Genomic DNA, 14,198 nt, shown 5'->3' with positions numbered 1-14,198 from the left:
TATACTGAACCATAGAGGCACAGACATAAATAAATTGTAAAATAAATGATAACAATTAAGAATACAAAATATATATATATATATATATATATATATATATATATATATATATATATATATATATGTATGTGTGTGTGTGTATATATATATATATATATATATATATATATATATATATATATATATATATATATATATAATATAATATGCACTATATTTTAAAAATATGAATACATTTAAAACAGAGTACCAGTTTTGCATATAAGGGGGTGGCAAGAATACAGAAAAAAACAAGAGGATACTAGCAACAAAACAAAAGAGGAGGGAAACTACAAGGACACAATTGGGGAAAAAAAATATACTTTATATTATATTAATCAAACAGTTCACATCCCAGTCAACATTAAGGCCATAGGGAGAAATTGTTTTTATTTTGTGAATCTGGCACATTTCCAATTTCAAGACCTCTCGTGTGCGATTGTATTCCTTCCACTGGGAATTTTAACTTGTCAATCGCCAAGAACGTAATACCTCTAGGGTTTCTGCCAAGGCATTTTTTAAGATGCGCTGACAAACTGTGATTCTTTTAGCCTCTCTTAATATAATGTGCGCCCCTACAATGATCCCTAGGTTTCCTGATTGTTCTCTCTCGATATTGCTTTCCACACGGGCATTGTAATAAATATACCACATACCTGGTATCACATAATATAAAAGAACCAATTTCATACTGTTTCCCTGTAACTGTTGAAAGAAAACCCTTACTTTTGAACCATCTGGTTCTCTCTAAAGTACATATGACACATTTGTTGCATGGGTAAAAACCTGTTAATTCTGAAAAATTTCCTTTTATGGAGAGGATTAATTATGTTTGGTGCAATCTTATCTCTTTATTAAGGGCTAAGTGAGCAAAATGGAACACATTTAATTTCAGCTCAATTTTACTGATGACTTCTGTGAAATTAAGCAAATTTCGCTGAAGCAGCTCTGCAAGTCCTTACTTTTACTGAATTTCACTGATAACCTTTGCAAAATCAGTTTTACCAAAATCACTCCACTTATTCCTACTTCACATCAAAATGTTATTGTGCACATTTTCTTTTTGAAAAATTTTACTCCCCAAAATGTATGACTTTTTTTTACCTGCTATTATGAATGACTGAATCCCAATGAAACATGAATGGAGATGCTTCTCTGTGCAGGAGTATCATGTGCTACATGTATATAAACCAATCGACATTATGACCACTCCCCATAACCCATTGAGGTATGGACTCTAGAAGGTTTGTATATATAAACATTTTGCATGGAAGAAAACAATAAAATACTGTTACTGTATTGCTCTTGCTCAAACATGCAGATGTCTATAAAAATTTGGACAAACGAACAAAAATTTAAGAGAACTTAAAGGTTTGAATATGTATTAGTTATAGCAACTCTTTGTGGATTGATATAGAGGGGGGGGGGGGGAGAATATGTTGTTAGGTTTTTAGAAGATGGTGAACAGGAAAGTGTGTTATAAGATAGAACTGCTGTCATGTTTTTGTTTTGGATGGAGTAAGCAAGAGAGAGAACCTCTGTCAGATTTTTGCCTGCGTCTCCCTACTTGGGAGAATTCTCTAAATTTCAGAACTAACGGCAGCAGTTAAGCCAGCCATACATGGGTCAAAATACATCTAATTCAGCAGGGACTAGCTGAATTTTGATCCAAGTATGGCCACCCTGGTTATGCTGTACAGAAGTTGATCTATTGATCGACTTGTGTACAACCAGCATGTCGAGTTTCTCCCAAATGAGTAGTGCTGCTGGCTATAGCCAGCAACATTAATCATTGTGTTCTGCCAGAAGGAAAGACTCCCCATCTGTAGAACAAAATAGCTGGCGGGGCTCCCCATCAAAACTGACTGTGTTAATGGGAGAATCAAGTCATTTTCTTTCCTTCCACCCGTGATAGAAGGAAAGAAAATTGCATAATGTATGACCTGCCATTAGTCTTTTGGACAAAGAGTAAAGCCTAATCTTGCCTGAGAGGTCAAAGGCAGCAACCTACAAGATGTAACACAAAAGGAGTAATTACTAAAAGATAACAGATCTAAACTGAGGTTGCATAACAAGATGCAGTTGTGCTTACCTGTTAACATAAGTTCTTGTTTACATTATTATGTATAGAATGTATATTATGTATTATATTCTGTATTTAGTACAGGGCTGTAAAATATTAACCCCCCCCCCCCCCATCCCTTCAACCCAGTTCAATTATAGAATCCAAACATTTTAAAGCAATAACTGACAGTATTCTTCTCATAGATGGCTTGATGAATGTATCTGCTATTTCCAATTTTGCACATTATTTGCAAGTATGGGGTTGTTTTGTCTGTACTAGAGGTTGATAATGCCTAAATCCGTCAGAGCCACAAAGTATTGCACCAGTGTGTAAACTTCTCTACAGACAGGTGCTAATTCTTCATTCCTCTATGTAGAAGCATACAGGATGAAAAATACAAAGTCTGTCAGTGTTCAACTAGCCATAGATGGTAATAAAGAAGGTACTAAAAAAGTTTCTTCTTTTTTCTAATCATTAGTGGATCAAATCAATGTTTGTTTTTGACCGCAGTGATGAGAAAATTCAAAAGGAACATGCTGGAAAATCTTTCCAAATCAATTTCTAGTAGAATGTGGTTTTCATTTGGAAAAGTCCATTCTTTCCAAAATAAAAAGTTAAAAGCAAATGAAATCTTTCGAACAACGGGCAAATTTTCTGAGAAATTTCATATGAGTGTTCCTAAGACTTTTCATAAGAATGTTCATTTGAAATTCTATCTATCTATGGTCAGTCTTTAAGCAAGTCTTTTCTTCCTAACCCTTGTTGTTGGAGTAATGTAAGAGATGGCAGCTATCTCCTTGTAAGTCATTCTTGGGGAAATATGTGTCTGTGAGCAGCCTAACATTTCAGCTGAATAACTAAACTTATAACAATTGGATGCAGGTACCTAAGCTGTATGTACTATACATTACTCTCACCATAATGTTCCAGATTAGATTTAGCCACCTCCTTGACTATATTAACCACCTCACGCCCGCCCTATAGCTGAATGACGGCCGTAGAGCAGGCGCGTTCGTCCGGGTGGCCGTCCCTGGACGTCCTATTGTTTACTTCCGCAATGCGCGCCGCCGCGGGCGCGCATCGCGGAAGTTCTGTGTTCGCGTGTCCCCCGGGGACAGGCAAACACAGATCGCTGTAAACGGCCAATCACAGCGGCCGTTTACAGCGTGATCGGCATGTCCAATGGGAGATGATCTCATATGTAAACATATGAGATCATCTCTCAGCGCCACTCTCCCTCCTCACACAGACAGTGTGAGAGGGGAGAGATGAACGGCTGCAGCAGCAGCCGTTCTGCCTTGAGTTAAAAAAAAAAAAAAGTGCCATCCTCCCCCAGCAGTGCCATCCTCCCCTAGCAGTGCCATCTGCCCCAGTGCCATCCGCCCCAGTGCCATCCACCCCAGTGCCATCCACCCCAGTGCTACCTGCCCCCAGTGCCATCCACACCAGTGCCACCTGCACCCAGTGCCACCTGCCCCCAGTGCCACATAGTGCCACATAGTGCAATCTGTCATCAGTGCCACGTATTAGTGCCATCTGTCATCAGTGCCACGTATCAGTGCCATTTGTCATCAGTGCCACCTGTCAGTGTGACGTGCCATTTGTTGACAGTGTCATGTGTCATCAATGCCACTTATCAGTGCCATCTGTCATCAGTGTCACGCGTCATCGGTGCCATGTATTAGTGCCATCTGTCATCGGTGGCACGTATTAGTGCCACATATTAGTGCCATCTGTCATCGGTGCCACGTATTAGTGCCACGTGTCATCAGTGCCATGTATAAGTGCCACGTGTCATCAGTGCCACATATTAGTGCCATCTGTCATCAGTGCCACATATTAGTGCCATCTGTCATCAGTGCCACGTGTCATCAGTGCCACGTATCAGTGCCATCTGTCATCAGTGTCACGTGTCATTGTCCTGGTGCTTCAAAAGTGTAATAAATAGTCAACAAGTTAGATGTGTAATTTATGTTCCTAGAACACATGATGGCGCCACCTGCATGTTGGGCCTCTCTATGTGGCCAGGCTGTTAAAAAATTCCACACATGTGGTATTGTAATACTCAGGAGGAGTAGCAGAATTTTTTGGGGGTGTCATTTGTGGTATACACATGCCACGTGGGAGAAATAACCTATTACAATGACAATTTTGTGGAGAAAAAAAAATGAAAAATCTTAATTTTGCAAAGAATTGTGGGAAAAAAATGACAACATCAAAAAGCTCACTATGCCTCTTACTAAATAACTTGGAATGTCTACTTTCCAAAAAGGGGTCATTTGGGGGGTATTTGTACGTTCCTGACTTGTTCGGGTCACAAGAAGCGAGATAGGCCACCAGTACATCAGATGTGATCAATTTTGTGCGATTCGCACCACAGCTTGTAGACTCTCTAACTTTCACAAAGACCAAATAATATCCACTAATTTGGGTTATTTTTACCAAAGATATGTAGCAGTATAAATTGTGGCCAAAATTTATGAAGAAAAATTAATAATTTGCATAATTCTGTCACAGAAACAAAGAAATATGCGTTTTTTTTTCAACATTTTCGGTCTTTTTTCATTTATAGCGCAAAAAATAAAAACCCCAGAGGTGATCAAATACCACCAAAAGAAAGCTCTATTTGTGGGAAAAAAAGGACAAAAAATTCATTTGGGTACAGTGTTGCATGACTGAGTAATTGTCATTCAAATTGTGAGAGCACCGAAAGCTGAAAATTGGTCTGGGCAGGAAGGGTGTTTAAGTGCCCAGTAAGCAAGTGGTTAAAGAATTCTGAAAATGTGTTTGTGTTTACATTATGTTAACCTTTCAACAAATGATTGATGTGTTCTTTTTCCAGTGGGATGTTGATGACCCATCTACTGTTCCTCTAGCAACTATATCAGTAGTTTTTACCTTCATTTTTGTTCTAGAGGTAAAGTATTTACAGTTATATTGTTCTTCTTGAAGACTAGCTAAGGAAGGTCAGTCAAAGTATGTGCCAATATGAATAGAACAGATTTATTTATTTATTTAAACATTTTTGACAGCTAGATGAATTCCACATGCTTTTGAATCAAGTTATAAGAACCTCCAATGTGATAAAGACACAATAAACCTTTTTTCTTACTGAAATATTTTTTTTTTATGAGTGTGTAAAAGATAAATTAATAGGCACCAAACTATAGAAAAATGCATTTATAATGATGACCTCCAAAAAAACAAATATGATTATTCTGGTGTGTTGTGAGTCCCATATGTGTTCACTTACATGGAATGACAAGGTCAATGTCAACTGAATTTGTCTTTACCTTCCATGACTCAGCAAACTCCTCCTTTATTTGTGCTTTAAACTCCACCTCCTAGACATTACAGCCTACAATGGAAAGGTTATAGCTATTGCAGCAGTGCTGCCAATACAGAAAGCAGTGGGCCGGACTATAAACGACAGGTTTGGAAATCAGCAATGAAGATGCTGATAATGCAACCCCTACAAAATCATCTTATCAAACTGTAGTGCAAGTAACCCTACAAAATCTTCTTATCAAACTGTAGAACAAGTAGGCACAGACTACACTGGAAAGGAAATTCTGCTCTGAATTTAGGAGCAGTGCAGCATTGTTGCCACAAAATTACAAGAAGCTGTTTGGGCAGACTTTACTGGCCGGATGAACAGATATTTGGAGGCTTTGCAGGGGGACAAAGTGAAAACTGAAAGTGCAGATGCACTTTTAATTAGGTGCTGCATTTTTTTTTTATTGTGAGGCCATAGTTCTACTTTAACAGAAAAGTTTTATTAGTGAACAAAGCAGGTACAAAATCCATTCACAAAACAATGAGGTATATGATACATCGAGACAGCATATACACATACAGTCACATGTACATTTCGGTATATAATAAAAGGGATTAGAACATAACATGAGAATTAAATGTCGGTATACATTCAATCATTGTCTTTGAACAAGCTGAAAAAGTCTGTAAACATATCCAATAATTGCTGGTCAGAGTAGTCACCAGTTCTGGGGGACAGGGATCTACTTATGGAGACCTGCTGGATATTCCCCCAGGTTGTTACGAAGAAAATAAGGTTAAAGCACAAAGTTATGCAAAGGAATGTGATGACACCAAAAAAATGTAAATGAAAATAGGCGAGGGGGGGAGAGAAATTAAATTAAAAAACATAAGGGGAGGGGGACGACAAAGGCCAATAAGGGGGAAGGTACATAGAAGGGGCAAAATAAAATAAAGGGGAGGGGGGCTGGGAGGGGCCCACCCCTGAGAGTCTCAACCATATGTATATCTATATACCTATAACCAGGATTTTTGGGTTTATATTTAGCTCAAACTTCTGCAGGAGTTTACCTCCATACCTCCATAGTTCTACTTTAAAATAATTCACTTTTGTACAGAGCAAAATAGACTTCTGTGATCACTAAGCTAAAATTGATCTCATCTAACTATTTGTTTCTCTTTTATAGTATTTGATAGACTGATTCCTTATTCAAATATTTTATTGAAGAACAACAATAATCACGGAAACAAGTACAAATTGTTACAAAGTCAGTAAACAGCAAGTAGTAAAACATGGCATTAAAAAAGACAATGTGTCCATAGGGTAGGTACCTAGAAAGTACATAATAATGTGCAAAACAAGCACAGGGGGAGCAGGGTATCAGCTACACCATAGATGAGAAAGAACTTAGCCGCCGGAGCCGCGAGCATACAGAGAAGTACATCTAGATATCAAAAGAAATGATAAAACAATATACAGTAAACATAAACACGTATATCCTCCTATAGAACCATGTATCAGGGTGGCAAAGATGTATCTATAACAGGACAGTGGGTCTGAGACCAATGAAAAATGCATCACAGCCCAGCTGTTAGGACGACTGCCTGTAAAAAAGTAAAAGGGAAAAGAAGAATGAGAGGAAACTGAATTCAAGAAAAAAGATAGGGAAAAGGGGGTAAAGAGGAGGAGGAGGGGGGAAGGAAAAAAGAAGAGAAAAAAAAGGAAAAGGATCTGCGAGAAGTTGAGTAGGAGAAGACGGTAGGGAACCCCTGGGGTCAACTGGAGAGATGAGTTGCATATCAGGGGAGCAACAAAGACTCATCAAAGTTTGGAGGTAAATAATGGGTCACCCAAGGGCTCGAGAGTTTTTCATATTTGTTCACTTTATCCAGTAGGACCACCTACATTTTTCGCATGGCTCATAGCCTGTGTGATCCTTTGTTTAGCAGTGAAGATGCATAGGGTGGGAGATTTCCAGGCTTTTGCAATGGTTTGTTTGGCTGCCTTGGTGATCTACAGGTGAAGTGTGAATTGGCGATGGGTTAAGTTAAGAGGTTTTTTGTTCAGGAGTACTAGATTACTGTCTGGAGACATTGGAGTGTCAAAAAGTGTAGAAAGAATGTCAAAAATGTCAGACCAAAAGGCCTGGGCAATGGGGCAGTCCCACCAAATATGTAGGTACGTGCCCACAGCAATACAGCCATGGAAGCAATAGGGGGTAATATTGCAGTACGTATTTCGCAATCCTGGCGGGAATTACGTACCAACGTGTGAGGACTTTGTAATTGGTTTCCAATGCTGCAATATTCAGTGAGGAGGATTTCCTAGCCTGCCAGATGTGGATTCAAGGTCTCTCTCCCACTTAGTGACATAAGAAAAAGGAGTAGCGTTTGGGGACTCCAGTAGGTGGGATTATAAGGCAGAAATGTGACCCTTCCTAGGCAGATCCCTTTTACAGGTGCGTTCAAGGAAGGACATTGAGGAAGAAGAGGGATACATTTAAATGAAAGGGGTGAGGAAGTGAAAAAACTTTTTAACAGTGGTGGAAACCATACATTTATATGCCTGGTTGAAATTGGCAGTAGACCACACTGAGAAGGAAGCTGAGGAAGACCAAGCTGTAAAATGCTGGGTTAGAGAAGAAAGCAAAGGGTCATGGGGTGAAGGATGTAGTAGGTTCTAAGCGTATTCTATAAAGTAAGAGAATGATGCGGTATTGGGTTAGATAAGGTGTGACGGCCTGAGGGTCGAAGCCATTAAAAAATGGCTACAGACAACGGATGGATTCTATGGCCACCCAGAGAGAAATTTCTTTAGTGGCGTGATACTTAAGTAATTGGGCCAACTGCACAGTGTAATAATATTTGGTATGATTAGATAGGCCTAGTCCCCCTTTAGGTTTCGGTGTGTAAAGGATCAGCCTAGGGAGGTGGGGTTTAAGTGTGCTCCAAACATAAGAAGATGTGAGGCTTTGCAGGAACCAAAGAAAATATGCAGCAGGCAGCATCCAGAAGAGGTACAACATTTTAGGCAATCCAAGCAAGCATTTTGACCACTGTAATTCTACCCATACAGGTCTAAAGTATTAAGTCAGTAAGATGTGTCAACATGGGAAGGATAGTTAGCAGAATATAAGTCAGACGGTTTGGTGGTTAATTTGATTCTGAGATAGGAAATCTAACGTGAGGACCAAGAGAATGGTAAGACTTCTTGCAGTTGACAGAACAAGGGTGGTGGCAAAGAGATATTAAGAGCTACCAATTTTTGAGGATTAACCTTTAGACCCCCAAACTGGACCAAATTGGACCAATAGTTGGAGGAGATTGGGAGTAGAAATAAGTGGAAAAATCAGGACATCATCCACGAAGAGCCAGAGCTTGTGATGGTTACCACCAAGCTCTAAGCCTCAAATGTAAGGATCCATTCAAAGAAGGAGAGCTTAAGATTCCATGACTAAAGCAAAGAGCAATGGTGAAAGCGGGCAGTCTTGCCACATGCCTGTTCTAACAGCAAAGGTGTCAGATCTATGACCTGTGTATCTCGCATAAGCCTTGGAGTTAGCATAAAGTGAGGAGATTAAAGTGGAAGTAAACTCCCCTATCGTTTTCAACCAAGGAAGCTACCATCTTTGCCTCTGTTTAATCTTCAACTGCTATGGTGCTGCACATGTGATTCATTATGACACCAGCCATTGGATGGTTTGATAGTTTGGCTGAGAGCACACTCAATGTGCAGTTAGCATTCCCGGCATGCCTTTTTTTTAACTGTTTAAATCGATGGGTTTACTTCACTTTAAGGTAAGAAAGTGTGTACCAAAATTCCAACAGCATAAAGCAAACTGAAGGTAGGGCCAAGAGACTGTGTCAAATTCTAATATCCATTGATATGAAACAAGTTAGAATATTATGGGTACAAGCAGCATGGGCAAGAAGGACTGCATGGCAAATATTGTCACTGGCTTCTTTGGAGGGAATAAATTCCACCTTATTCTTGTGGATCAAGGAACCAATAATTGAGTTCAAGCAATTGGAAAGGATAGGCCTATAATAAGACCAAGAAGTATCATCCATATGGGGTTGTGGGAGCATGGAGATAACAGCCGTCAATGTTTCAGGCTTGAAGGAATGACCATCAAGAAAAGAGGTAAAAGCATTAACCAATAGGGGGGTAAGGAGTTCAGCGAACTTCTTATGATAGGCGGACGAAAGCCCATCCGGGCAAGGGCGCTTATGGGGTCTCTGGGCTTTGATAATTATAAGAAATTCATTGGCCTAGATGGGCTTTTCGAGGCATGTTGTGAGACAGGAAGCGTTGGGAGAGTGACATAGGAAATAAGAGTGTTCGCATGGGAATGGCCAAACGCATCAGTGTTAGTATAGAGGTGAGCTAGGTGTTTACGAAATTCCTGAAGGTTTTTTAGAGGATAGTATAGGAGTCTTGGGAGAGCTTCAAGCACACAGGTTTACCAAGGTGGTCTACCTCGTGGAGGGTAAGAGCCAAGAACATATGCTGGGATCTGCACAGCTTTTTCAACTGATTCAGTGAGAGAGAGATTGAGCTCTAATCTAGCTTTGTAAATGATAATCCTTGATCCCAATTTCTATGTCAAGATTATGCACCAGATGGGCCAAAAGACTATCACTGATACACCAGGTAGTGTCATGAGAGGTGGGTATTGGAGAAGTCAAAGTGGTAAGTGCTATGGTTAGTCCAAGTGAAGGGGAGGATAACTAGAAAAGGGAGAACAGCCGATGGTGATGAATATATGGTCAATACGTGAAAACTTTTTGCTTGGAAGGGAGTAATGGATGTATTGCCATCTAGCCAGGTATGTTCTCACCAGGAATTCAGCAAAGAGTAGCAGTGTAAGAGTTGCTGGAAGGTGAGCTTGCCAGGACTAGAAGAAGATGGTATAGGGGGTACACGTCATCGCACAAGCTTTCGGCGGACTGTCTGTTCATCGTGTGTGGTCAAGTCCGTTCATTCGAAAGTAGGACGGACTGTCTGTCGGATTGTCTGACGAACTTAGTTGGCCAGACAATCTGCCCGTGTGTACGCGGCCTAAGAGTCATCCCCAAGAATGCAGCAGGTGAGTGGTAGGCAAAAGCCCCCCACACACGAGCGGACTTTTCAACATCCAAAGTCTGACGGAATGATTCCGGCAGACTATTCGATCGTGTGTGGGCTGCAACGGACTTTTGATTCGCAAAAGTCTGACAGACTTTAGAAAATGGAACATGCTTCAAATTTTTCCGAAGGAACTCCGCCGGACCCAGTTCCTACCGAAAAATTCGCTCATGTGTATGCTATTCCAACGGACTAAAACCGACGCTAGGGCAGCTATTGGCTACTGGCTATGAACTTCCTTATTCGAGTCCAGTCGTACGTCATCACGTTCGAATCCGTCGGAGTTTGGTGTGATTGTGTGTGGCCAAGTCCGCTCATTCGGAAAGTCCGTCAGAACTCTGTCAGAACTCCGGCAGAACTCCTTCGGAAGTCTGTCGGACATAAGTCTGGTCGTGTGTACGCGGCAAAAGGCATATAAAGAAGCTGAAGGGGCAAGCCCCTTTGAATATGCAAAGGTACACTACCAATGAGGAAGGATGATTTAGTGTCATTAAATTATGAGAGAAGTAAACATATTGATATTTTGGTATTAAAAGAAAAAAGGGGGGGAGAGAAGGGGTGAAGCTCAGCATAAAAGATCCCATCCAAAGGTAACCATAAAAGTGCTGACGAAATGGTGACAAAAATTCTTGAAGCCACTTGGAGAAAATTAAAGCAACTAAACAAAAAGTGCACAAAGCACACATAAAGCCCTTGTACACACGGTCGGACATTCCGATGGACAATGTCCGATAGGACCGTGTTGTCGGATAATCTGACAGTGTGTGGGCTCCATCGGACTGTTTCCGTCGGAGTATCCGACGGACCAAGTTTTCCAGCTGGGCTATAAAATTTTCCGACAACATGATCCAATCGGACTTTGTCCAATCATGTGTAGAGAATTCCGATCGGACAAAGTGCCACGCATGCTCAGATCAAATTCCTAGACCAAAGCTATTGGCTACTATCCTGAACGTAGTCCCGTCCTAACAAAATAACGTCATCACGTTAAGTACGATCGGATTTTCTGACAACTTTGTCTGACTGTGTGTATGCAACAGCTTCGGACAAAATCCGACGGATTTGGTTGTCGGAATGTCCGACCGTGTGTACAAGGGCAAACAGTCAAAGAGAGTCAAACTTTACCCTGAGATGCTACTAGACTGGGGAAGAAACCCAGCGGACAGCAGTGAGAAAAATCAGTCCATTCAAACCAAATGGGCTGGTGCAGGTGATATGTAAAGACTTTGCTTGTAGGAGCCGTTGGCTTCAACAGAAACATGAAGCTTCTGAGGAGAGCAGGGAGTTGACCAATGCCTCGAACCATCCGATAAGGGGCATGATAAAAGGAGTTGCAGGTCATGTAAAGTAGTTTGAGATTCAACAGTGGATCTGCAGGTGCAGTTGCAACCTTGATAGGAGAATTGAGCAGAAAATAGCAAGCCCAATCTGTAGGTAATGCTGTATTGCTGTAAAAACTCACAGGTGGGGGTTTTAAGGCATGTCGTTTAGCTATAGTGAGTGGTGAAAGGTCTTGGAGGAGCTGGTATTATGGCCCTAGTATGAAATTCCTTGGTATGCAAGAAATGGATGCCTTTAGATTGGCATTGGGTCAGTGCCCTATGGATCCTATCCATTTCCAGGCATTCAATCAGAATGAAGGGCACCAGTTCTTAAAAAGTCACAGTTGACTCTAGGTCAAGGATTACCTCTGGGATCCCACGCATGCGGAGATTCGAGCGCGGGGCTCTATTCTCAAAATCCTTGAGGCATGATTGTGGGGTGATGTTCTCTTCCCTGAGAGCTTCCAGCTCTTTTGCATGGTTGTGGGTGAGCGTATCGAAGTTGTCCTTCTATTGTTTGAGGTCCGCTGTGCATTGGCCTAGTTTACGGATCTCACTGGACAGTATATCCTTAATGTTGTCAGAAGTCTGCTTTAGGACCTTGTTGAGCATCCAATCAAATTGTTTTAGCAGGTCAGGTTGCAAGGAGTCAGGATGAAATGCGATGAGAGTAATTTCACAATCATTGTCTGACTCACCATCCACAGTGGCTGAGGGCTGTGCTTGTCTGGTGGAGCTTGGCATGCTTGGCTGTGATGATGGAGGCACCACCCTCTTGGAAGAGGCCCAAGTGAGCACCTCCCAGGTGAATTTTGGCTTGGGTTTCTGTCGAGAGCCGCCATACACCATCTTGTGAGGATCGGGGCAGGTACTGGAATGAACAGAAGCAGTGATTATGCTGTAAGGAGCTGGGAGGGAGGTGTGAGCAGCTGTTTGGACTTGTGCGACACAGAGCCTCAATCAGGCATGTCTGTCCCAGCCAGGTTCACGCATGTGCCCCCACCATTGATAGACTGATTCAAAACAGAACATCATATCTATGAGTTGACTACAGGTACAGGTCTGTTATAGACAGGTCTGTTATTACTCACAACCCACTTAGTGAATCAGAGAATAGAACAATTTAGCCATATTAGAAATGTAAAGACATTAACAGAACTTTAATGTAGTTCTTAAGACCCCTTTCATACTGGGGTGCTTTGCAGGCGCTACAGCTCTAAAAATAGCACCTGCAAAGCGCCCTGAAAGAGCCGCTGCTGTGTCTCCAATGTGAAAGCCCAGAGGACTTTCGCACTGGAGCAGTGCGCTGACAGGAAGCTAAAAAAAGTCCTGCTAACAGCATCTTTGGAGCGGTGAAGGAGCGGTGTATGCAACGCTCCTTCACCACTCCTGCCCATTGAAATCAATGGGGCAGCGTGGCTATACCGTCTGCATAGCGCTGCTGCCGCAGCACTTTGTGGTGGTTTTAACCCTTTCTCGGCCGATAGCATAAGTTAGTAATTCCTTGTTAACCAGTAGCAACTGTAAACATTATTGTCATAATGAAAATGTGGTAATTCAATCTTAACTGTTAGCACATTCTTGATTTCTGTTCCTATAGGTAACAATGAAGATAACTGCTATGTCACCAGCTGGATTTTGGCAGAGTAGGAGAAATCGATATGACCTTCTTGTGACATCACTTGGTGTCATTTGGGTGATACTACATTTTGCCTTACTAGTAAGGGAGATTATACTACTATTATTTTTCACTGTTGAGAAAATAAAATGTGTTTAAAATGATTATTCTTAGTTGACTCAATGTAATGTTATTACATTTCCCTAAGTTTCCCTTGAAACTGTATTCTAAAATGACATTGTTATTAGTTATTAAGCAGAATTCTGTGGATTTCAGGACAGTTCAAAGCAGAAGTGTATGTATATTGTACACCAATTTATATATTTTTATGTATCAAGCTAGATTTTTTTCATTCTACTGAATGAAGACAGAGGTATCGTTCTGAATCTATTCACCCAGTTTTGGAACCTTTCTACATGCTGCATAGAAGTCCATATGTCTGTGAGCCATTGGAAAGACTATTGGTTATACAGCAAGCAGCCAGCTACTGAGGAATATTATAAAATTGAGGGACAACATTTTTTGTAGCTTGCATGAATGGTCCACTGGCCAGCAAAAATACATTGTAATTCCATTTATCATTTTGCAGTTGAATAGAAAAGTTGCAGAGATTTCAGCTGCACTGGGTATTAAAGGCATGTGAGGCACTGACTGCGAATTCCTGCTCTCACAACCATTTCACCTTCCTGTCACTGTTCATATTTTTACTTTATTCTTACAAGCTCAGAATCACAAATCATCTTCTTCCCT

The 14,198-nt window shown here is 41.0% G+C and overlaps 1 protein-coding gene across 3 annotated transcripts in view; it reads left to right on the top strand.

Moving 5' to 3' along the window:
* NALCN (sodium leak channel, non-selective) overlaps window positions 1–14,198 on the top strand; it is an 864,749-nt gene that overhangs the window by 775,934 nt on the left and 74,617 nt on the right. For all 3 annotated transcript variants that reach the window (XM_077482966.1, XM_077482963.1, XM_077482965.1), the window contains 2 exons: window positions 4,947–5,021; window positions 13,431–13,550. In XM_077482966.1, coding sequence (XP_077339092.1) covers window positions 4,947–5,021; window positions 13,431–13,550 — 195 coding nt within the window. The remainder of the gene's footprint in view (window positions 1–4,946; window positions 5,022–13,430; window positions 13,551–14,198) is intronic.

Source organism: Lithobates pipiens, unplaced genomic scaffold (genome assembly GCF_037356315.1).
Source record: "Lithobates pipiens isolate NorthernLeopardFrog02 unplaced genomic scaffold, aLitPip1_a1.2 Scaffold_16, whole genome shotgun sequence".
NCBI lineage: Eukaryota > Metazoa > Chordata > Amphibia > Anura > Ranidae > Lithobates > Lithobates pipiens.
Note: the sequence above shows the minus strand (reverse complement) of the source record. Positions and strands in the feature narration are given on the sequence as shown.